A 26,727-nucleotide genomic window follows, 5' to 3' on the forward strand; every position below is an offset into this window, starting at 1 on the left:
TTGCACATGGCGAGCTTTGTAGGTATAAGTAAGTCAAAGAGTGAATCTCCCTGCTCATGATGTTTTGCAGGCTCTTGGCATCTTTTTCCTTCCACATCTTTTTCCACTAATCAGGCAAGTCAGTGGTCCTCCTCCGATCGTCTTTGGTGCACATTAGGCATAACTGCCCGTACCTAGATGCCATATGTAATGTCAGCTGAAAAGTATGCAGTTTGCCTCAGTTTGTGAGATGCAAGGTGGTTGTCGGAGATGCTAGTGTTTTAGCTGGACTCAGTGGATGTCTCTGAAGCCCCACAAGCAGTACCCCGATGTGTTCTGCTGACAAAATTAACTTACACATCTGCAGGCTTTTGAGCTGCCCTGTGCTGCAATGACAGCTGTGTAAAGAAGTGTATTATAGTAAACAGCATATTTCATTGTGTGGGCACTTCTCCATCTCAGCATGTTATAAGAATGTAGAATGAAAACTTACATTGTCAAGTGGCAAATTCAACATTGCCACAAAATATTTTTGAGCTAGACACCTATTCTGTTTTTGGATTCCAGATCATTGACTAAGTTTAATTAATGTCCCATTCAGAACTTTTCAAGATTTGGTCTTTTTATTAAGGTTTATGATGAGCTGTTTCAGAACACCTTTGGTCGGGTGGAACATTAATTTTTGCCATCCACATTCCATTCCCTTCACCATTTGCGACAAGATCAAGTCTGAGTTGTAGTGTTGGCAACAACTTGGCATTGTTTTCTCTACTTCATCTAGTCATTGGGCCACGCCTCTGGTTGTGATTCAGAAACCAGATGTTGCTGTGCACTTTTGTGGCAATTTTAAACAGACTCATCACCCTTTCTGCATCTGGAGCAGCTGTTGCTGAAGTTGTTAGTGGGCCAGCATTTTTCCCACACTGACTTGGACAATGTGTATCTGCAGTTGCCACTGAATTCTGCTTCCCAACATTTCTTAGTGCTCAACATGTCCTACACCTACATCTACATTCTGTAAACCACTGTGAAGTGCATGTCAGAAGGTACATCCCACCGTAACAGTTATTACGGCTTTTTCTCATTCACACATATGGAGTGTGGGGAAAAATGATTGTTTAAATGCTTCTGTAATTAATTTAATCTTATCCCCACAAGCGATGTGGGAGCAATATATAGGGGGTTCTAATATATTACTAGACTCATCATTTGTAGCTGGTGCTTGAAACTGTGTCAGTAGATATCTCAGGATAGTTTCTGTCTATCTTCAAGAGACTGCCAGTCCAATTCTTTCAACATGTCAGTGACTCTTTCCCACAGGTCAAATAAACTTGTGACCATTCATACCCCCCTTTCTCTGTATAAGTTTAACATCCCTTGCTACTCCTATTTGGTATTGGTCCCACATACTCAGGCAATATTCTAGGATGCATCACACAAGTGATTTGTAAGCAATTTCCTTCGTAGAATGATTGCACTTTCCTAGTATTCTACCAATAAACTAAAGTACGTTATCTGTTTTACTCACAACTGAGCCTTTATCATCATTCCACTTCATGTCCCTACTAAGTGTTAACACCCAATATTTGAATGAGTTTGCATATTGCAACTGTGACTCAGTAATATTGTATTCATAGGATACTTTATCGTTTCATTTTGTAGATTGCACAATTTTACACTTTAGAATGTTTAAAACAAGTTTCCAATCATTGCACCACTTTGAAATCTTATCAAGGCCTCACTGAATAATTGTATAGTTTTGTTCAGAATGTACTCCATTCTAGATAACTGTATCATCTGCGAATAGTCTGAGGTTACTATTAATACTGTCCACACAGCCTTTCGGCAATACCAGTTTAGTCACTTGTCCTTTGGAATTTCATCTGTCCAAGGATTTTATCAAAGGTATTTGGAACAATTGATTAAGGATATTCCCTGTTGTGTCAATTACTTCAATGACATCTGGATCACAGGCTTCACAGGAGACGAGCATTTATGAAATCTGTTGGCAGTTTTACAATGCCTTCTGGAGAGTGCCCTTCATTGCAATTGGAGCATGTATTTTTTTCCTCAAAAGTTTATTTTCTGAGACATGTGCTTAGCAAAGATGATTTCATCACTGTGGATGATCACACTAATGCCACTGTCAACATGTTGGCACCCAAGAATCTGAAGGAGCTCCAGTCCATTTTGGCAAGAGTACCTACCATTCATTGACCAGGCCTTGCACATCTGCCATCCTCTTAATGGGCTTTCCACTCCCTCAAGCGATGTTTGGGCTCCACTCTCTATAAGGCTTCTTTTATCCCAGGTAAGCCGTTAACTCTGGCCACCAGTGTGTGCCAGTATGGTATTGGTACAGTCTTATCATATCAGAACACAGATGGCATGGCACTGAGCAGCCGAGCACTTATGCATGAAAGATGTTTTCAGCAGCGTAAAGCAAATTTTTGCTGGTGGGAAAGGAAGCATCAACTATTATTTTTGACATTAAAAAGTTTCATGGCTTTTGTACATAGCAAGTTCCCCCTAATCACTGATTGCAAGCCACTGATTTCATTATTCGGTCCTCGTTCTATGCTACCATACAGGATTGCCCACTACTTGGAGATGTGGACACTTTTTCTCATTAATTATTGGTATGACATCTGTTACCAGTCCACCATCTAGCATGCTAATGTAGATGTCCTATTGCTGTTGCCAGTGAAACCCAGTTCTGAGTTTGATTGACAGGAGGTTCTCATTTTTTCAATGATGATACCTTGCAGCAAACATTGCTGGATTTTTCTGTGACCGAGCAGAAGGTTGTAATTGCCATATCTGCTGACCTGTTTTTCTGGAAAATCATCTCAGCAGTCCATACCGGACAGCATGAGTGCACTCCTTTAGGAGCAGATTCACCGGGGCATACATTTTCCCTATTGCGCAATTGACTCAATGTTGCCCAGGGGGTCCTTTTCATTGCTACAGAGGAGAAAAATTGACAATCTGTCCCTCTGGCATTATCTGCTCATGTACTGCATGCATGCATAGCACTGGGATGTGTCTTGTACAAGGCTTTGGCATGACAACATATTTACTGACCAGTGACAAATCATAACATTGAACATTTTGTGTGAGCTTGCACAGCCTATGCACAGGACCAGGCTGTGCCACCATGTCTGTTTTTTCCTTGGCCAGTCCCGGAACACCCTTGGTTATGGGTGCACATCAGCTTTACAGGTCTTTTTTAAAAAAATCATGTGGCAACTGGTGATAGATGTGTTGTTCAGTTTTCTGTATGTAGCCAAACTGCCCTCCATGATGTCCACAGCAACTATTTGTGTGCTGTCACTAATTTTTGCTTCTGAGGGCTACTGAGAACCTAGCTTTCGCATCACATCAAGCTCTTGGTTCTGCTTGCCAGTTGTTTCGGTTGTAAGTGCTGGTTGTGTTTTGTGCTTTTCTCCATGCCAGTCTCTGTGTGGTGTTAAAACTATCTGCTTCCATGCAGATTGATCCACACATCAAGTATTTCCTCTTCTGGAATGTAGCTCCACAGCTTCTGGCTCAAATAATCACTGCAGACTAGAGTACTGACATTTGTACTGACAGGAGAGTTTTGTGGCATTGTCATGCCTGTGCAGGTATAAAAGGTTAACCAACAGATTTTGCAGAGAAAAAGAAAGTTTTATACAGGCATACAGGAATATAGAATGTAGCAAAACAATGCTAGAAACCTTACTGATAAGTTGGGAGCAAAACAGAATAAGAAGAGATGAGTTATGCTTCTGGGTAGCGCTCGTGGGGAGGTGGGGGGGACTTAGCCCAGCTGTAGAAAAAAATGGGTTTGGTGTATTAGATCACATATTTTGGGAAATCAAAGAATAGTCTTAGACAGGTAACAGAAAACATAGGATGACAATCCAGGGGTTTTTGCAAAGACTATCAGGTGGTAAGAGGACTGGCAATGCTAAATGGAAATCATTCATGTTTATATAGGTTAAAATATGTGTTGATTAATATTGAGTTATGTAATTGCTTATATAATGGTAATGAAGTAAACATGGGAAAGGCTTATCTTGGAGGAATATTGAGCTCCTGCTAGTTCCTGTAGCAAGAACTAACGAAGTGCTTGTGTTATCTAGGACACACAAATGTAATATATGTAAACATTCCACAGAGGTACGACTTACCTCACTCATTTTGTGTGAACAGAGAGATCAAACTTGCAAATGAACAGCTCTCAAATGTATGTAAACAGTTTAAAAATGTAAATGTTCTAGATGTAAGTGGTGTTGGTCGAAGATTCCATACCTCACATGGGCTTCATTTGAACAGTCTTGGGAAAAGGTTCCTAGCACAAAAACTAATTGAAATAAGCACAGGCAACAGTTTTACTACAAATTCAACAGTAATGACAAAATTTGTTTCATCGCCAACCACAGAAAAGAAAAATAGTGATTTTTTTTTCCACAGCAGCACATTCCAGTATTAGTCAACATTCAAATAAGATCTTTTTTAGGCTAAAGAACAGAAGAGAGCACAGTGTAAATGTTGTACCTTTTGATAATTTAACTTGTGTGAAAACTAACATTAAGGAACCAGTTAAAAATACAATTGATAAGCTATATTGTTTAAAAATATTTCATCAGAATATAAGAAGTCTTTTGAATAAAAAAGAAGAGCTGATGCTTTCACTGCAAGAAACAGCTGACACAGATGGAATTATTCCTGATGTGCTCTGCCTAACTGAACATCACTTGGAAGCCACAGAAACTAATCAGCTACATTTAAATAGTTATAAAATTGATTCTTCCTACCGTCGGAGCAATTTAAGACAAGGCGGTGTGGCAATTTACACACACAATACTATTAGGTCACAAGTTACAGATGTATCTAAATATTGTATTGAATAGCACTTTGAATGTTGTGCAGTCAAATTAGAGCTTGAAACACAGTTCCTGGTCATAGTAACACTTTACAGGTCACCTATGGGAGACATTCAAAAATTTCTCTCTCAGCTAGAAACAGTTCTTACTAAACTTTATAGAAACAATAGTAATGTCATTGTATGTGGTGACTTTAACATAAACTTACTCACAAAAAATAACAACCAGAAATTATTAGAATCACTACTGTTAACCTTCAATCTGCTCCCCATGATCTCATTCCCAACAAGAGTATATGGGCACAGCAAGACCCTGATTGATAATCTGTTGCTAGATCCCACAAATTACAATGAAGTGATGACACGGGCAGTAACAAATGGTCTGTCTGATCATGACGGTCAAATGACAACCCTAAAACTTGCCAGCAGAGAAACAACACATGGCCATTGTAACCAAGTTAAACATGTTAGATCAATAAATGCTGAATCTACTTGCTTGTTCAGAAATAGTTTATGCCATGAACAATGGGAGGAAGTATACCAGGCTGACACAGTGAATGGGAAGTTCAACTCATTCCTGAACTTATTCCTTAAACATTTTGAAGCTTCTTTCCCCCAAAGACAGATTAAAATCAAACCAACCTGTAGTAAAAGGAAAGAGTGGCTAACTACTGGCATAAAAATCTCATGTAACAAAAAGAGAGATCTGTATGTACAACAGAGGACTAGTACAGACCCAGCAGTAAAGTTACATTACAAGAAATACTGTTAAATTCTAACAAGTGTAATCAAGAAGGCCAAACAGTTGCACTATGCACAAAAAATTAGCAACTCAAACAATAAAATAAAAACCATATGGCACATCATAAAAAGTGAGACATATAGGAACATAAAACCTGACAATAATAAACACAAAGCTGCAGCCTCAGATTTGAACAATTTTTTTTCTCTCTGTAGCTGAAAAACAGTGAACCATAATAAACAGGCTCACACAGAAGCTATTGAACTACTTAACAACATGCAAATAACATCTAATTAGCACTTCATTTCAGAAGTACAACCCCTAAAGAAATTGAAAAAACCATAAAATTACTCAAAAACTCAGATTCCTGTGGATACGATGGCATATCAAGTAGGATTCTAAAATCATGTGAAGACTTAATCAGTTATATATTGTGCTATTTGTGTAACCAATCTATGGAAACTCGTGTGTTTCCAGATAGATTAAAACATGCAGTAGTGATGCCAATCCACAAAAGTGGAGCAAGGGATGAAATATCCATCTATCGGCCCATCTCTCTGCTGCCAGTATTCTCAAAGGTATTTGAGAGAATAGTGTATGATAGGATTTATAGTCACACGACACAAAATGGCTTACTGGCTCCTACACAGTTCGGCTTTCGTAAGGGCTTCTCCACTGACAGAGCTATATTTAACCTAACACATGAAATTTTAGATGAACTAAATTACAAAAGGTATCCAGTGGGGATATTTTGTGATCATGCCAAGGCATTTGATTGTGTAGATCACAACATACTCTTAAAAAAGCTTCCACATTATGGCATTAAAGACAAATCTTTGACTTAGTTAGAATCATACTTTCAGAACAGGAGGCAAAGGGTTGTCTTAAGGGGGACAGGAACAGCATTAACATCAGACTGGGGAAATATAAAGTATGGAGTCCCACAGGGCTCAATTCTTGAGCCATTAATTTTCCTGATATACATTAATGATCTACCAATTACAATTAACAACAGAGCAAAAATAGTAATGTTTGCCAACGATACAAGTATCCTCGTAAAAGGACCCAACTCAACAATGCAGGATACACCCATGACAGTCTCTACTCAAGTACACAAATGGTTCACTGCGAATAGCCTAACCTTAAATATTTCAAAAACCAATGTGATACAGTTTCTGACAAAAAATAAAAAAATTAAAGCTCCTGAAATACATGTTAACAATCACAAAATTAATGAAACCACACATACAAAATTCCTAGACATCCAGATAGACAGTCACCTAAGATGGAAAGAACAAATTGATCAGTTGTTCAAGAACCTTAGCTCATCGTGCTTTGCACTAAGAGCTCTCCATCAGTTAGTAGACTGAGAATAATGTTGTTGTCATACTTTGCGTATTTCCATTCTGTTCTCTCCTATGGTATAATCTTCTGGGGAAATGCTGCAGGTGTTGAAAAAGTCTTCAGAATACAAAAACGAGCAGTGAGGCTAATATATGGGGTCCCTAATGGGACATCTTGCAGAGGTCTCTTCAAATCTCTCAGGATACTCACCACCACAGGTCAGTATATATACTCACTGATGTTATTTGTAGCCAACAACAGGGAACTGTTTCAGAAAAATTGTGATATCCACAACCATGACACAAGACAGGTGAAAAATTTTCATCAAGGCTCTGTATCTCTCACTAAAGTACATAGGGGAGTTACTGAGTCAGGTATAAAGGTCTTCAATAAGCTCCCCGTCAATATAAAAGAGTAAATAAATAATGTACAGGTTTTTGAAAGGAAACTACAATTATTTTTCATTGAACAAACTTTCTATAAAATGAGTGAATACTTAGAGTTATGATGTACAAGAGTGGGGGAAACTGCCTAAGAAAAGCACTCCCTTAAAGATAAAGTGTGATGCTGTTACTTGTAGTTTAACTGAAATTGTGGTGATAAAATGTAAATTTATCTGTTTCATTATGAGAAAATGTGAACTCACATGTATCCCGCTCTCTTGAGCATTCTTCTTAAGGAATGCAGTTAAAACTTGTATTCATTCAAACCATGACCATGAAGAAAATTTACTTCCTTATATATGTCAGTAGCATAAAAATATGCACTGTCACTTATTCTACTATTTTAAACAATCACTTAAACTGTTTTTGGCATAATGCAGGCTTTAATACTGCATGCAAGTAATTGTTCTTGTAAAATAAACCAATGTCTGTGCAATGTGATGGATAAATGTTAATGTACTACTGTAATTGCATCAATTGACTTGTCCTATATAACTTGTACACTGGCTGTATAATATGTAATCAACAGGACCAAATAAATAAATAAAATAAAAATAAATAAATTCTATCATTAGACACACTGAGTGTAAACTTACTGTTAATTGTGAGTTGAGATCTTATTTTTAACTATTCCTGTAGCAAAAATTTTACTGCCTGAACACTACAGAACTGCAATAGCACTGGCTACTTTAATGTTATGTGTGCCATGAAACTGTATGCACATCCCAACCCAGGAGAAAAAAAATGAATGATACTCACTACACACCTTATACAGGTCATTAAAAAGTGAACTTGACAAATGAAGAAACCAAAAGCAGCGAACAAACCTAGACCAAAAACGTTTCTGGCAACTGAAAATCAATCACTAGAACAGTTAATGTCTGGCTGCCCCTTCTGTAGGAAGCATCTATTTTCGTCTTTCCTTTTCAAATGATAATTTGTTACTACAACTGAGTAGATGCCTGATATTGTCTGTTCTGGAGGCAAGGAGCCTAGCTGTCAAGTTTTAACATTTTTAAGAAAACAGGAGCACATGGATCTACCTGTACCTTGTTGATTTATGTACAATAAAAATTGTTTATAATATGGATGGTGGTAAAGTTTGTATGGTTGCTATCATGTTTATTGCAATAAACGTAAGCAGAATCCTGTTGAAGCCTGTGGGAGCTATGAAGGTCAGCTTATTTTCTATAACATGTGCTTATAGATTGGCTGTGCAGACAATGATTCTGGTCATGTCTACTGAAGTACCAGCATTCCTCACAGTGACGAAGCAAATTATCAAAGCGTTAGGCACTTCAGGTTCTCAGCCTGAACATGTAGATGATGCTGGGAGAGAGGGGAGGGAGGGGGGAGGGGGGAAGGTGAAAGAGGTGTACCTGCATTACGCTTACTTGATTTAAAAAGATTCCTGGCTGCTTCAAAGTATTGCTTGTCAGTTTGAAATGACACTGTTTAGAATGTGGAGTACTTATTGATCTAGTAAGTGAATTACTATGTGGAACTGAACAAACAGATCATAGTTAAACTCATACTGCAGTCATCATTACACAGATTGCAGTAATCTGAGCGCCAAAGTGATGGAAATACTTCTTCAAGATTGAGTTCAATAGTTTTTATGCTTCTATTTGAACATCCTTATTTGAGGTAAATTTAATAAATGCATCAGGTTTAAAATATTTATACACAAATGCTGATGATATGGCTTGTCTGTGTACATAAATTGACAACAGTGATTAAGGCAGCATAACTCAACTAACCAAGAGTTATATTACTGTCTTAGTAGATTATGATGTTGATGCAATTCAATAACATATTGGGGTTCAAAATTTATATAGCCACATACAAGTAAAGAACAGTTGTGATAATTACAAGTAAACTAGTTTGTACATCCCATCATATTGTAAGCAGAGCTGTCTTGAATGTTTCACTGGCTTAAATGTAATACAGAAATTTTATCATGTCTACCTGCTTCTGCATCTAAAATATCTGTTGCATAGATCTTCCAGTGATGTTTTGTATCTTTTTCTGGACTTCCTTTCTCTTTAGTTACCCAGTAAAGATTGGTGTGAATGAGTGCATCTATGGAATCAGAATGTAGGCTTCCAATCCACCGCATGAAAACAGACCCAGCAACTGGAGAATAGAATTTTGCTTCAGCCAGTTTTTCATCTGTTTGATCTGAAACCTTAAAATTAAAAATCCAATGAGATATTTTCATGGCTATTGAGCTAAAAACTAAGTACTAAAACACATATTTGCATACATCTACCATGTAACAAGTCTGAAAAACCTTTCAGCTTTTTAGCTCTTTGTCTCCACTTGTCATAATCTTGTGCATAGGGTTAAATTTTTGATCTGATGGAAGTACACGTCCATAACACCATAGACAGTTTTCTCTCATCTTCTCAATGAGAGGTGTTGATCTGTACAGCCTATGAATTTTGTCATTGATCATATGGTCATGAATAGTCATGCCAAGTGTCCACAGGAGCATTTTGGTTTCCATTACAGCACGACACTGCTCTGCTTCTTCTGTAGTGAGCCAACATTATTCACTGTTCAAGGTACCTGGGCAGATAGCAGAGCAGTACATTTTTCACTTAAGTCAGTCTGGGATCTTCTTATTACAAAGCTCATTAGTTATTGCAGGTCATGCATTGCTTAATGTAGTCTATGATTTTGGGACAAATGGACAGCCAGCATTGATTTTTGAGCAAAGTTACACGAAGATATTTCTCTTTGTGAGATCTATACTGTTATTATTTGCACCTTTTGATAGGTATTAGGTCATGTTTGTACTGAGCCTCAGTCTGGATGTTCAAAGTGGTTCTTCCATGCTTGAACTTGTTGTTGTCTTCAGCAGTCAGAAGATCGTCATCAGCATAACGCAATTTCCAGGGCCCTAATTTCTGAAGATCTCTGGTGACTGTGTCCATTATAATGCCCAGGTACATACATAAAATGACACAAATATTACGTTTTGGAACAAGGTGTTCCGTCATCGAACACAGGAGAGGAAAACAGTGCAGAAACCAGCCTATTTAGAAATTTTGTGTAAGGTCATCCAGTGGCTGCCTCTATGGAAACAAACAGGAACTGTCCTCTCTTGAAACAGGGACATGAGTGACATTTACATTTCATCCAGGAGTGGCTTATTTCGTCCAATCCTCATTTTTTGGCACCTTTTGTTATTACACATGTTATGTAGGTGTATTCTTATAGCTATATTTCTTTTTCTAAGAATTTATTCTTACATCATTGTCGGTATATTAATTAAGCAATCAAATCAAAAATGCATTGTAGCTGATATTTTGGGAAAAAACAGACAAGTAAATGAAAGAAATATTAAACTATGTAGACATCACAGAGTCATTAAAACATTCATAGTAACTGTGAACACAAGATCAAAGAAAATGATCAGACCATTGTCATTGCAACTTTTTAGAAAATATTTTGTTTCATGCAAGCAGTCAACGTGAAAGAAATAACTACTATTTACATAGTTGCGACATGAAGTCATGAAAGGGGTGTGTGACCATATTGAAAAGTATGTGCAATTTGCAAAATGCTGAATAGGTCAAGCTGACTTTATTAATCCATTAGTCCACATTTTGGACATAGCCATCACAGATACCTGTGTAAAACAAGATAAAAATACATAGCTATATAAAAAATAAAAAACTCAAATAATGGAAAATCCAGGATGGAATGTAACAATATTACGAAGTTGCCACTTACCACATAGCAGAGATCAGCATCTCCTCTATAAGGTGAAAGGCAACTTTTGTTTTCATAATATTGTTAAAAAATATATGATTTACAAAACTAAGATAATCATACACATAAAAATATTACAAACCATCAGAAGACACATACCCTGGAATGTCATGTTGCACATAGAAAGAAAATTACATGTTGTAGTAGTAATGATCATAAGCAGATTGATAAAAGGTTGCTGGTTGTCATAGTAAGATACAAATTTTCAACACCACACCATGTTGATGTGGTCAGTATGACGCTATGCAGTACCAAAGTATAAACTATATATGATTTACAAAAAAGTACACTACTGACCATTAAAATTGCTGCACCACGAAGATGACGTGCTACAGACATGAAATTTAGCTGACAGGAAGAAGATGCTGTGATATGCAAATGATTAGCTTTTCAGAGCATTCACACAAGGTTGGTGCCGGTGGTGACACCCACAACGTGCTGACATGACGAAAGTTTCCAACCGATTTCTCATACACAAACAGAAGTTGACCGGTGTTGCCTGGTGAAATGTTGTTGTGATGCCTCATGTAAGGAGGAGAAATGCGTACCATCATGTTTCTCACTTTGATAAAGGTCAGACTGTAGCCTATTGCAATTGCAGTTTATCGTATTGTGACATTGCTGCTCAAGTTGGTTGAGATCCAATGACTGTTAGCAGAATATGGAATCGGTGGGTTCAGGAGGGTAATACAGAACGCCATGCTGGATCCCAACGGCCTCGTATCACTAGCAGTCAAGATGACAGGCATCTTATCCGAATGGCTGTAACGGATCGTGCAGCCACGTCTCGATCCCTGAGTTAACAGATGGGGACGTTTGCAAGACAACAACCATCTGCACGAACAGTTCTACGACGTTTGCAGCAGCCTGGACTATCAGCTCGGAGACCATGGCTGCGGTTATCCTTGACACTCAGATCAAAAAAGAACATGGAAATGTTGATATGGTAAAGTTACTATAAATTCGTGCATCAGTAAAAAGATTGAAGTGTGAAGCATACAACAACTTAGCAAATGATATTGCCATGAACTTCACAAAAATCTGATTTTACGATCTGCCTCGTATATGTAATCACTGAGCTGATTAAAGGTTTCTATCTAGTAACTCTTCAACCAGTCTGGTTTGGCATTAGAAGACAGTGAAATCAAAGCTGAAGTTTTAAATTTCATGTTAAAAAAAGAATCATTCACACAGGATAATTGTACAGACATACACTATGCGATGCAAAGTATCTGGACACTTGGCTGAAAATGACTTTTAAGTTTGTGGTGTTCTCCATTGGTAATGCTGGAATTCAATATTGTGTTGGACCACCCTTAGCCCTGATGACAGCTTACCCTCTCACAGGCATACATTCAATCAAGAGCTGGAAGGTTTCTTGTGGAATGGCAGCCCACTCTTCATGGAGTGCTGCACTGAGGAGAGGTATCGATGTCGGTCGGTGAGGCCAGGCATGAAGTCGGCGTTCCAAAACATCCCAAAGGTGATCTATAGGAGTGAGGTCAGGACTCTGTGCAGGCAATTTCATTACGGGGATGTTGTTGCCGTGTAACCACTTGCCACAGGCCGTGCATTATGAACAGGTGCTCAGTGTTGAAAGATACAATCGCCATCCCCGAATTGCTCTTCATCAGTGGGAAGCAAGAAGGTACTTAAAACATCAATGTAAATGTAAGCCTGTGCCGTGATAGTGCCACGCAAAACACCAAGGAGCGCAAGCCCCCTCCATGAAAAACATGACCACTCCATAACACCACCGCCTCTGAATTTTACTGTTGGCACTACACACACTGGCAGATGATGTTCACCGGGCATTCGCCATACCCACACCCTGTGATTTGTCACTCCATATAATGTTTTTCCTCTGTTCAATCATCTGATGTTTATACTCCTTACACCAAGCGAGGCGTCGTTTGGCATTTACCGGCATCATGTGTGGCTTATGAGCAGCTGCTCGACCATTAAATCCAAGTTTCCTCACCTCCCGCCTAACTGTCATAGTATTTGCAGTGGACCCTGATGCTGTTTGGAATTCCTGTGTGATGGTCTGGAGAGGTGTCTGCCTATTACACATTATGACCCTCTTCAACTGTCGGCGGTCTCTGTCAGTTAACAGACGAGGTCAGCCTCTATGCTTTTGTGCTGTGCAGGTCCCTTCACATTTCCACTTCACTATCCCATTGGAAAAAGTGGACCTGGGGATGTATAGGAGTGTGAAAATCTCACGTACAGACATATGACATAAATGACACCCTATAACCTGACCACGTTCGAAGTCCGTGAGTTCTGCGGAGTGCCAAATTCTGCTCTCTCACAATGTCAATGACTACTGAGGTTGCTGATTTGGACTACCTGGCAGTAAGTGGCAGTACAATACACTTAATATGAAAAACGTATGTTTTTGGGGGTGTCTGGATAGTTCTGATCACATCATGTACCATCGTTTAACCACTGGACAGGCTCCCGTTTGAAGGACATAAGTACAGACATTTCTGGTTTTGAGAAGCAAATGAAAGAGTTGAAAACAAGTAAATCACCAGGCCCAGACAATATCCTAATTCAGTTTTATAGAGAGTAGTCTACGGCACTGTCCCCTTACACAGCTTGCATTTATAATAAATCTTTTGCCCAGTGCAAAGTCACAAGTGACTGGAAAAAAGCACAGGCGACTCTGTATATAAGAAGGGTAAAAGATCAGACACACAAAATTACAGACCAATGTCCTTAACACTGGTTTGCTGCAGAATTATAAACATATAGTTTCTTTGAAAATAATATATTACCTTGAAACAGAAAAGCTTTTGCCCACAAATCAGCATGGATGTAGAAAGTATCACTAGTTCGAAATCAGCTTGCTCTTTCCTCACACAACAGCCTGCAAACCAGGGATGAAGAGAACTTAAATGCCAATCCCTGAGAGAAGATGACATTTTTTTCATGAAGCACTGATTAGCATTTGCAGCTAGCTGCAGAACTATTCTGTTGCTGTCAACATACATTTCACGTAAGGACTGTAAAGATGACATAGAAGAAATTAAGGCTCATACGGAGGCATACAGACATTCCCTTTCCCTTGTCCCATTTGCAACTGGAATAGGAAAGGAAATGACCAGTAGTGGTACAATGTATCTTCTCCTGTAAATCATATGGTGGCCTGTTGTATATGTATGTAGATGTACATGATTCTGGTCACCCATGTCTGACCACCACAAGAGAGGATCGCAGTAATGTGCACCAACCACATTGTAACTCCTTCACATCTGCACCTGCCACCCAAGAACAAGTAATGAAATCCCTGTAACATTCTGTGCTATCTCATGCCAGTGGTCAGAGACTGTTGGTAGGCAGACAAGGAAATTACCATCCCACGCACAGACTGCTGTTCACATCACAACACAAATGACTGATTTTAGAAGTGCTGCCATGCACTGTGTTCAGTGATGAATCATGGTTCTGTACTACTCTGGATGACCATCATCGGTGCGCATAGCAGCAGTCTAGGCAGAGGTCTCATTTTTCCACCATTTTGGAGAGGCACTGTAGTATTACTCCTTGTGTCATAGTGTAGAGAGCCATCAGGCATGATTTCAGGTCACAGCTGTTAGTGATAGACAGACTGATGGCACAATGGTGAGTTGAGGACATTCAGAATATGCGTGTTACTTCTCAAGTGACAGCAGCATGATGACATTTTTCAACAAGACAATATTTTTCCACATACACTTCATGTTAAGGCACTTCCATGGCAAGCAAATTCCCCAGATCTGTCTCTGACAGAACATGCATGAGATCAGCTCAGATGTCAACTCTGTCCCAGTGTCAGTATTCAGAATATCAAGCAATGGTTACAATAGTTATGGATCAGCTTGCCTCAGGAGAGCATACAAAGCCTGTAAGTCATCGTTTCCAACAAAATCAGAGCACACATTTAGGCCAGAGTGGATGCTATGTATTCTGATAAGTGGACTCCTACTGCCACATTCTTTGTAAATTAGCCTCGATTTTGTTATCACTGAAAAAAGATCACAAAGTTTCATTTGGTTCCCTCCACTCCTTCAGGTGCTTCACTTTTTTTCAGGTAGTGCAGTTTCATCTGCTTGTGATAACTATATTCATTTTGAATTGCCCTTTATATCTTATTATTTATATCTAATTATTTTATATGGGCTTGTTCAGTGTAGTTTTGCAGTGGGCAGCTAATACAAATTTAATCAACATTGACCACTTAACCCTCACATCAAATTCCTACATGCACCTGGCCAAAAGCATGTCATTTCACTTGGCAAAATTGCTAAGACTTTTCAAATAATAGTTAACAGATTTTTGGCAGCTGAAGTGAATTAGATTTCACAGAAGGTTGATTTCTTATGTATCTTGTTTCAACCAAAACAGAAACACAAAATTTTTTATGCAGAAGCTTGTGCAACTGAAGCTGCGGAAAATCAATTTCAGGCAACTTAATTCAACAACGAGATAGTACAGGAAAGATATCTTAAGGTCCATAACATCTGACACATAGGTTATTTACTTAATGTCATAGCAAAGTAAGACAACCACTTTGAGAATTGTTTTAGCTGTAATTAAAGAGTCAAAGAAACAAATTCTTTTCTTTTTTAAATTATAAAGTCAACGAAAAATATGAGTGTATTTTTAAAAAAATATGTTTTGATCATAATAATTATTGTTCTTACTACCAACTGGAAACAACTCCAAAAACGTGTCAAATCTATATTACAGCATTATAATGGTTGTACCCATCACTGTAGCACAATACACGAGACACTGATGTGATAGCAGTATGCATCATTGTAGACAAATAACAACATCATAACTGCAAAGTGAAGCTATCATTGTAATAAGATGTTTTTGTGTTGTTTCTTGTAATTTATAATTATGAGCCTATGTAAATACAAACTACTGACCATGAAGAGGAAGTTAAAAGCAATAGTGCCAAATGTAAGATTGCAACAGAAAAAGAAAAGAAGAATGAAGTTATAGTTAAGTCATGTCACATGACAGATTATATAAACTTTAATCAAGTCCATGTGGTGCTAAAAAAAAAAAAAAAAAAAAAAAAAAATATAGATATGACATCTTGGATATTCGGGAATCCAGCCGGATGTTCGCGTCGTTCTCGCACGATATTTCAACAGCATGCCTCGCTGTCTTCTTCAGGTGCTACCTGAGACTGGTCCTTGGGTCGATCGAGTCCAGTATTTATGCCTGCGAGGAGCTGGGCGTTCCCTAATCGGTCCGCGCCAATGCGCGTTTCGAGGAGACGCAAGTACTAGCGGCCACGAGCGGATACTACGAAAGGCTCTACAGGGAGGCAATCGAAATCACTAAACACCCAAATAATTTCAACCGAAAGGAGGAGGGCGTCAAATTAAACGGTATATGGATGCCGGTGTTAAAGAAGATGTGTACCACCCGTCCACTACTGGGTGATGGCAACGGCGATCGACGGCGACGGACAGCGGCCAATTGCACTGACGTTTTCAAAACACATGACGTCACGCCGCGGTGCGGGGGCGCGCGGACACGGAATTTAGTGGCAGTCAGTAGCGAGCCAGTGTGTGTGTTGGACCTTCCATCAAGCTACGGACCCCCTTGAAGATGTCTCCCGCAGTCGGAGACAAAACGTTGGGAATCACCACAGAATTCATCAACCGACCACAGCATAACAGCCCGGATAATTATAATGGACATGATATTTCCGGCCGTGAAAGGTTACATTTTAGTGTGGAGAGACTGGTTGGTATCTTTTATATAAGAGGGTAGGTTCCTGGTAATACGCTGAAAGTGTTGGTCTACGAGAGCAGACATTCCCTCAGTGGGGGACAGTAACCAGCCGTCATGGGGCTTCCGGGGGGTGTGTTTATGGACTTTTGGGAGCGTGTAAAAGGTAGAAGCCATGGGGAGTGGTAGGGGTGAGGGAAGGTAAACTCAGGGGAGAGCTTCTGGTATGTGCCTAAGGATTGGAGGAGAGACTGGAGACCCAGCTGGGTTTCTGGACTGCAGTCACTGTAGTAGGGTTTGTGGGTGGATGAATCTGACAACTGGAGGAGTCCCTTTCCCAGGTAATCCTTGTGGTTCAAAACAATAGTGGTGGAACCTTGGCCAGCAGGTAGGATTATAAGGTCAGGACCAGGTTTTAGGTAGTGGATTGTGATTCTTTCTGAGGATGTAAGGTTATCTTGCATGTTGAGGGATTTGGGGAATGATGTGAGGCAAGTTTCATGGTCAAGAAATGCTGAAAAGTTAACAGGGCACGATTTGAGGGCAGTGGAGGTGGATCACGGTGGGATGGATGAGTGAACTGAGTCAGGTATGGTTCAACATTGGTCTTTGGTTGAGTCTGATTGGTAGGGTTGGTGGCAAAAAAGCATTACCACTGTTGGGACCATGAGAAGGAGAGTAGGTCTTTAATAAGTCCACCATGATAGAATTTGGGAGTGGGGCAAAAGGTAATGCCTTTGGAGAGGATTGATACTTGTGTGGGGCTTTTGAAGGAATTTGACAGTAAGGCCATAAGGGTGAATTCCATGAATCAAGCAACAATTCAGGAACAGTATGTAGTACTGGCTTCTGGCTAGGAATAAGGAAACTTTTCTGTATTAGAAGAAGGAAGGATGAATGGTTGCAGATAAGAAAATGTCAAAATATATAAATAATATGGAAATAAGTGAGAAAAGTTGCAAATTCACAATTTTTTCATGCATACTTTCAGAACAATAAATTCATTAATGAATATTATAGTGAACACCATAAGAGTTTTAATGTGACATGGAGAAAATTAAATGCTCCAACATTGATACGGGTCAGTACAAGATGATCAATAATAAGGGCAGGTTCATTCTTTCACGACATGTGGTATTACACAGATGCATATTCTAATAAAAAAAAATCATGTGTACTCTAGGTTACAACTGCTAACTGAACAAAATGCTAAAAGAACAAACTTCAGTACTCCCACCAACGGGTATCGTGATGGAGGCGGAAGAGCTGGCATGGGCTGCAAAGTAGGATAGTGCAGAAATCTGTCATGGAGGGGGCACACACAACGTGTAATATCAGCAGATATGCTGGCTGAGGTGGTCACCTGAGAATGGTAGTTGGCCGGACTGGCCAGTGCTTGCATGGAGTTCAACTACTGCTGATCTTGGCTTACAACTTCATGCTTGTTGCTGAGTACTTAGCTTACTGCAGATTGACTCACATGGAGAGTTCATTTTCCTCTTGTGGGGTTCTGTTCCTCAACTTTTATTGAGTCATCATCTGTTCATGAAGTATTTGTGCTGACCGTGTACTACAGCAGCATTGTCCCACCTGAACAGATACTAAACAAACCTTACATGATGTTGTGTAAGAGGAATGTTTCAGGTATTTTGGTGAGATGTGCTACAGTAGGCCTTTAAGATGAACTATTTTTTAATGTGACTCTTCATTTTTTTACTATTCATAGATTTTATTCTGTAGAGCAACTATGTATAGGTGTGAATCTATTGAGCCTGTATATATCTACAAGAGGGGACCATTTGTACCACTTCGTAGTGGAACAAACATCTTAATTTTATGGTGTTTGTTTTTGAAACTTCAAAAATTAAGATGTGTATGTCATCTGGAAACGGGAAAAATAGTACTTTTGTTTGGCAACTAAAGTCTCAACAGAACCACAACTATTGTACACTGATGAGCCAAAACATTACAATCACTACCTGCTGCTAAACTGAATTCTGCTTGGTCATGTTACAGGCAAATACTGTGGTAAAGTCTGCCTCGTGATGGCTGGGTGTTGTGTGCTGTCCTTAGGTTAGTTAGGTTTAAGTAGTTCTAAGTTCTAGGGGACTTATGACCACAGCAGTTGAGTCCCATAGTGCTCAGAGCCATTTGAACCATTTGAACTGTGGTAAAGAATGAGCAGAGACAAATGGGAATTGTTGTAATAATGAGATGCCACAAATGGTGAAGCCCATGCACTTTTGACAAAGGGCAAATTGTTGTGACCTTGTGCACGGTAACAAGCATCTTGGTAATGATGAATTTGGTCATCTGCTCACCTGCTACTGCTGTGAACTTTTATGGAAAGTGGTAGAAGGATGGAGAAACCATGAATAGATGATAAGATGTTGGATGTCTACACCTCATCACAGAATGTGGAGGCCAAAGGTTTACCCTCTCTTTAAAACAGGATAGGCAGTGTTCTGTGACAGATCTGGCAACAGAGTACAATGCTTGTGCAGTTAGAAGTGTTTCAGAGCACACTGTTCAGTACACATTATTGAACACGGGGCTCCACAGCACATGACACCTTTGTGTTCCCCTGTTGATACAGTGACATTATCAATTATGATTTTGAAGGCAATAGGATCCTTGTGATCCTTGTGATTGGACTGTGGACCACTAGAAAATTGTTGCCTAGTTAGATTACTCAAGGTCAATGGGTGTGTCCGAATACATCAAATGTCTGCTTCAAACATGCACTATGCCATGTATGCAGCCCAGTGGCAGCTGTATCCTGAGCTTCTGTGGTAGTAATCGAAGACACAATGACAGTTGTGGACTACATGAACATTATTGTACACCAGTTACATCCCTTCATGCTAGATGTCTCCCTCATGGCGATAGAATCTTCCAGCACAGTAAGTGTCTGTCTTGCAATGCCAGACTCGTGCAACAGTGGTTTGAGGAGTATGATGATGAACTCATGTTGACATCTTGGCCACCAAATGTGCATGATCAGAACCTGAAGGAACTCATCTAGTATACTATCAGGTACTAGTTCAGCACTTATAAACCATCAGCCCCTAATTTACAGGAGTTGATTATCCTGTGTGTAGACATCTGTTGTCACGTATAACTGGAAGCATTCCAATGACTCGTCAAATTCAAGCCACACAAAATCGCTGCTGCACTGCATTCCAATGTGTATCTACATGAAAATAAGCTGTGTGAGTGGAGAGTGGGTGGTGGGGGGAGAGGGGGGGGGGAGTGGGGGGGGGGGGGTGAAATTGGGTCAGGCGGAGGATAAGTGTGTGACATATGTGAGATTGTGCAGTTTTCACCCAGATATGGTGATGTGTCCAAAAATTTTGTTAGTTAGTTATGTGTTCCATTGATCAATCTCATGGTAACCATTATGATGTGGAATGTGTCAAGTGCATAAGAAATGCACACATGAATCAAATGTTATCAGCCATTGTGGTCGAGGAGAGACTCAATAGTGACTGACACAAAGTGAATCTCTCTTTCCATTAAGTAAAGGTGACTGCATCACGCAGCACGTATGTACATCAAAATCAGAAACACACTCACCATGTTAACTGCCTGACAGGGAATGAGTTGTTTGGCTGTATAAGGCTTTCTGGTTGTATCTTCATATACTGCACTGCCTACTTCATTTCCCATTAAAGTGAGATTGTTTGAAATTCTAAGAATAAGCAAAAGTGTGAGGAATTTCTCACTCAGTGAGAAGGAGCTGGATATCTTCACATATCACTAGAATTTTACTGATCAACAAGTGGGCTACAGCTATTTTAATACCTGCCTGCAACACATTCACATGCCATTTGTCTACCAAAATCACTGATAATTATTATATATATATATATTGGGCAGAAAGATATTTTGTTTCCCCAAACAACTTACAGAAATGTAGCTGGCTGACATTTTTGACAATTGCTGTTATTCTGACAGCTGAACTCCCATCATTTTCGAGGCTCAAATGCAATGAGGGAGTGTTGTAAAAGAAAATTTAAACCCTTGGGGGGTGGGCCACATTAACCAAGAAGCATAATACAGCATATGCAGAAAAACAGAACAAACAAACACACACACACACACACACACACACACACACACACACACACAGTAAATAACTGATACCATCACACAACCAAAGATCACCGACATCACAATTATTGATAGTGAATAGTAATTACCAGTGGCTAAGCAAGTAGCATTAACTCTGCCCTCTATTGTTTGACTAGGGACAGAGCAGAATTTAAGCAAAAACCTTTATATTTATTTATAAGGTCACATGCTAATGTAATCTCCATTGCTTCCTTAATAACATTATCTCGGTCACTGAAGGGCACACCAGAATCTCTATGTTGCTGTATATCATGGGATGAACAGTATCAAGGCAACATTCTGCAACAGCAGGTTTACTTGGCTGTTGTAAGCATGTATGACTCTTACATTCTGTACATCAGTTCTCAGTACATCAGTTCTCTGCAGTCCTAATGATGTGATCAAAGTATGACATGCCACAACTGCAAAAGATAAGGTAGACATCTGACTTAGGCAAAACAAGCTCAGCCATTATGGACACAAAAAGGACCCTAATCTTAGATGGTCATCAAAAAACACACTTGACACTGTTTTTGCACAGAATATGATCAGTCATGTTGGAAATGCTACCTGCATAAGGCAAAAAGGCCCGTCATGCTGAAGCTGCCAATCATGTATGCATGAGGAGCGCTTGCTTGTGTGTATGAATGATGTGTGCTGACAAAGGCTGTGGCCTAAAGCTTTATGTAAGTGTCTGTCTGTAACTTAATGTTTCTTCTTTACTGTAAGTAGTAATCTGTCTTTTCCCACATTGTAGACATTCTATTGTGAAATTCCAGCTATTGTAATATGATAATTGAGAAAGCTGTTGAGCCTAAATTAGAAAATGACCTTATAAATAGAGGTGAAGGTTTCTGATTAAATGTTGCTAAGAATTCTGCTATCTCTGTGATCAAACAATAGATGGACAGAGTTCATGGTACATACTCACTAACTGATAATTAATATTCGCTATCAATAACTTCTGACTTTGGTCAGCAATGGTTTGTGGTACACTACCAATAACTTCTGACTTTCGTCATCATTGATTTTGTGGTGGTGGTGGTAGTAGTTGTTAAGTGTGTGTGTGTGTGTGTGTGTGTGTGTGTGTGTGTGTTCTTTCTGCATTTGCTGTATTATGGTTCTTAATCAGCCTATTGAGGAATTCAATTTCCTTGTACAATGCTCTCTCACTGCATTTCAGCCCTGAAAATGACAGTGCGTTCACCTGTTGAAATATCGACAGTAGTCACAGACTTCACCCAGCAGCAGTCTCATAAATTGTTTGAACATTTTATTTGCTGAGAAAAACTCATATTTCATATTTTGAGGGCTGATGCCCATTTTGAGTCCCGTCATTGGCACAAGTATCCACTTATGTTTTCACAACACTCCCACACATCCATGGTGAGCCACACCTCCCGTTTACTACCAGCATGCAATGCATGCATGCAATCACTTAGGACTCCACCTATGACTACCTCATAATGTATAGAAACTCTGCTGCACCAGAAATGCACATAGATACATCATGCTATCACCTTATAACTGTATGCTTTCTTGTTGACTCAGATCATATTGTTTTTGCAACTTTGGGATGGCTTCAGAGGCAAACTGTGTATATCTCAAAATTAAATGTCCAAGTGTATCTTATCATTCCATTGAATTTGTAATTAAAGATATAGCTCTGTGGATTAGACAAATGATATAGCTTTCTTATAATAACAGAAGTTGTAACACATCTCTTAAAGTTGATCAGTTTTCAGAAACTGGCGGGTCTGTCATCAAAATGTGAAGGCCATGCACCAAACAGAGCACACACACACACACACACACACACACACACACACACAATCTCATGGAGGATACACCACTGCCACACAGGAGCTGTTTGCCAAGCAATACAGTGAAGCCTCAATTTTTAGATTATCAAACTTTTATTTTGTGGTAGTCATATAATTGAAGGAGTAAAGGGAACAACTCCATACAGTTGAGGCATAGAGTTGTCAATAGGAACATAAACAAGACTGTAAATGTTCCTAAGCTTTCTGATGATAGTTTTGTTCAGAGATAACTAGTACAGAAAACACACACATAATCATACACACTTCTCCACCACCACTGCAGTACACATGTACAGATGATTGTGGAATATAGTTTCTTACGTTGGCTGATGACATACAAAAGCATTACAAAAATTAACTGAAAAATTTGATATTATCTTTTGAGAAGCATAACAAATGTCACATGAGCACAGTCCAGCTTATCATTATAATTAATTTCTGGTGATTTTCACCTGTAATGAATCCCTGTACGTAAATAAATAATACTTTCTCTTTAACAATATTCATGTAAGAAATAATTTCAAAAGTACTACAACATCTCCTTCACATCTTGGACTTACACTAATTGTACCACAAGCAGCATGGATTCTATAGCCCTCTTCAAAGATCAACAGAGATCGGCCCCATAAGCCTTTTTCACCAGTTAATGATATCAAATCTGTGGGTATCAGTAAATCACTGGTGTTTTTCACAGGAAATTCGAGAAGTCCAATAGTGTCATCTAGATTCAACAACCTGTAACAAAAAGCTAAAGCTCTTACATAATATCACACCTAAAATTAGGTGTAAAATATGATAAAAGGCATACACTTTACCTCACTACTGATGGTATGCATAATGTGCCCAGGAATAAGAGTCATGCTATACATATTAGTTATTGCCAGTAATGTGGAAGTAATATGTGCAGTCTTACTTTGACCTAAATATGTAATTTGCATACTAAGTATTAATATCACTTGTTTTTCCTTCTTTTTTAGTCCAATCTGTGCATTACTTTAACTTAAGCTTGTACTGAATTATTCTATTATTACTCATCTGCTTTCCATACATGTGTGGAATAAAGAAACACAGGTAACCCAACATTGATAGAAACTTCAAAGATAACCCTTGTATCAGAGGTAACACACATCACAGTCAGCTGCTGGATCAATTGCTCCCAAGGAGCCTCTCCTCTCCTATATAGTGGAGTACTTGTAACGTAAGGAAAGTGAAACTTTATTTGCTATCCAGCTATTGTGCAGACTGCTGGCCACAGCACCAGCGCAGCTACTGGATGCAGCAATAGTGTAGCTGCTGGACAAGGGTGATAACCACAGGTGATGTCTCCACGAATGTCTATGAGCATGGTGAGGCTTCAGGCATTGGCATGGTGTCTTGTAGGAGTGGAGATAAGACCCAACTGAGGTGACCTGCACAATAAAGGCCATTGTGGTTTTCACATTTTGCAAGATTTCAATGTAACGGTCTCCCATTGGAACATTCGAAAGGAACTGGCACACTACAGTTGGTTGCTGAATTGCTTATGCCCACAGCATACAGCCATTACTAGGCATGGCACCAATTTTTTGTACTTCTCCTCACCAATTTTTGAAATTTACATGCTGTACTGACTGTACTGCTGTACTGATTTAATACATAATTTATAACTTTAGATCTAGTATCCTCCACTCACAGGTGGTTATAATGAAATGTTTTCTCCCTCATTAACTCAACCTGCCTTCCTACACCTGGATCTGATCATCACCAGTGCCATTCCATTCTACTTTCTTCAGGAAAAACTGTTTGCTCACAATTTATTTCAAATTATCTTTCCTTTCTCAGAATAATGTAGCTGAAACTTACACATGATAGAATAAGAATTATCAGTTCACATATTCTGTGTTAGTAAAATCAGAATATCAAGTCTCTGAAAGGTGGGTCAGTTGCAGGTGGGAGATAGTGATAGAATTACTGGAGGAATTCTAGGACAGGATAGTGCAACTAAAAAGGATACTCAGTACAAAATTCTTATTGAACCTATTCTTTTTTAATTTTCTATTTTTGACTGTATTTTGATTTTAATTTGTAAAAAAGTGTCTTGGTCTAGTTATGAAATATTTCTAAACAAGCTCCTAAAGAATGCATAACACAGAAGCTTCACCAAAAAGTTTAAGAGATGCATTTGCTTCATGTAAAGTACTGTAAGAAGGTGTGAAAGATTGTTTCACACCTGTAAAATATGAGGTGTAACTTTAAGAAGTGATATGTTATTGAATAAATGTATAAACTAATTTAAAGGGAGACAAAATGAAAGATTGATTTACTGTATCAACAGTAGGAATGTTTAGTGCACCTACACATGTAACACAGACCACAAACAATACTCCGGTACTATCTATAATTTCAAGTACTGTTCAGTTATCTGAGATTCTCACTATGCAAACTTGATGAACAAACCCAGAGGCACATTCTGATGGTTATTACCACAGTCAGCAAGAGAGAGTTATGGAGTGGTTTAGGGTACTTGGGAAGGAGGATTATCTTTACATTATTGGTTTAACATTTGAGCAGAGTGTGTGTGTGTGTGTGTGTGTGTGTGTGTGTGTGTGTGTGTGTGTGTGGGTGCCTCTGTGTGTGTGTGTGTGTGTGTGTGTGTGTGTGTGTGTGTGTGTGTGAGAGAGAGAGAGAGAGAGAGAGAGAGAGAGAGAGAGAGAGAGAGAGAGAGAGAGAGATCTAGTATTTAATTGCTTGAAAGTAATTAGTGTGATCAAGAAAAACTTACTTAGTGACTTAAGAGAAAACTGAAATATTCCTGAGCAGCTCCCATTAGCTAGGTAAGTGAAGTGTTAAAAAGTTAAAGTCTTCAAGGCCTTGCTATTTGGCAAAAAAAAGTTGCAATGGTGAGATATTTAACTGTCAAATGCTTCATTTGAATCATGTACTAAATTTACGGCACTTTGACATCTACATTGACATAATTACTCTGTGATTCACACTTAAATGCCTCATGTAGGGTCATCAAACAACCATCGGATTATGTCTCTACCATTCCACTCTCAACCAGCACACAGAAAAAATGAACACTTAAATGAACTGTGTGAGTTCCAATTTCTCTTATGTTATGACAATGATCATTTCTACCTGTGTAGGTGGGTGTCAACAAATATTTTCACATTTGCAGGAGGAAGTTGGTAATTTAAATTCTGTGAAACAATCTCGCCGCAAAGAAAAATGCCTTCACTTTTAGTATCATATCTGTGACACTCTCTCCCATACTTCAAAATGATATAAAACAAGTTGTCCTTCTTTCAACTTTTTCAGTGCCCTCTGTCAATCCAATCCGGTAAGTATCCCATATCATGTGGCATTTCAAGAACAGAAAACACTAGGAAGGCAAATGAGGCGACAAAAAAAGATTGTAGAAACATTTGACTCGCTCATTGAATGATGCTCAAAATCACGAACAGCAAATGAGGTGCCAATTAAGAACTTAAGTTCAATGTTCAACTTGGAATCTTAGAATTTTAAAGAGTACTAGAGGATAGTTATCTGGTGGATTATACAGCCTGTGCAGTCTATTGTTGTGCGACCTTGACATTCTTGTCATCTATGCCTGCATGTGTAAAAATTTCCAACAATTTTTCAGTCTCAAAATCTTTTCAGTAGAAAAACCTTCAAAAATCAGCAGAAGGTATGCACATTCTCAATTAGCATCTCATTTGCTGTGCTTGATTTCAAGCATCATTCACAGGTATCAAACATTTCCATAATCTGTTTTATTTCTTACTAGTATATTTTTCACAAAACATTTGACTTCATTATTATTATTATTATTATTATTATTATTATCATTTACATGGCTAATACAGAATTTGCATTTTATACAGTCTGTAAAATAATTCTGCTGCCTCCATC

At 38.8% G+C, this 26,727-nt stretch overlaps 1 protein-coding gene across 3 annotated transcripts in view; it reads right to left on the reverse strand.

The window, feature by feature from the left end:
- The window catches only part of LOC124605492, a 398,477-nt gene that overhangs the window by 168,417 nt on the left and 203,333 nt on the right, over nucleotides 1-26,727 (reverse strand). For all 3 annotated transcript variants that reach the window (XR_006978651.1, XM_047137217.1, XM_047137218.1), the window contains exons 3-4: nucleotides 23,394-23,568; nucleotides 9,347-9,566 (exon numbers count right to left, since the gene is read on the reverse strand). Coding sequence is in view for 2 of the 3 variants with exons in the window: in XM_047137217.1 (XP_046993173.1) it covers nucleotides 9,347-9,566; nucleotides 23,394-23,568 (395 nt within the window). In the remaining variant the exon portion in view is untranslated. The remainder of the gene's footprint in view (nucleotides 1-9,346; nucleotides 9,567-23,393; nucleotides 23,569-26,727) is intronic.

This window comes from Schistocerca americana, chromosome 3 (assembly GCF_021461395.2).
Source record: "Schistocerca americana isolate TAMUIC-IGC-003095 chromosome 3, iqSchAmer2.1, whole genome shotgun sequence".
Lineage (NCBI taxonomy): Eukaryota > Metazoa > Arthropoda > Insecta > Orthoptera > Acrididae > Schistocerca > Schistocerca americana.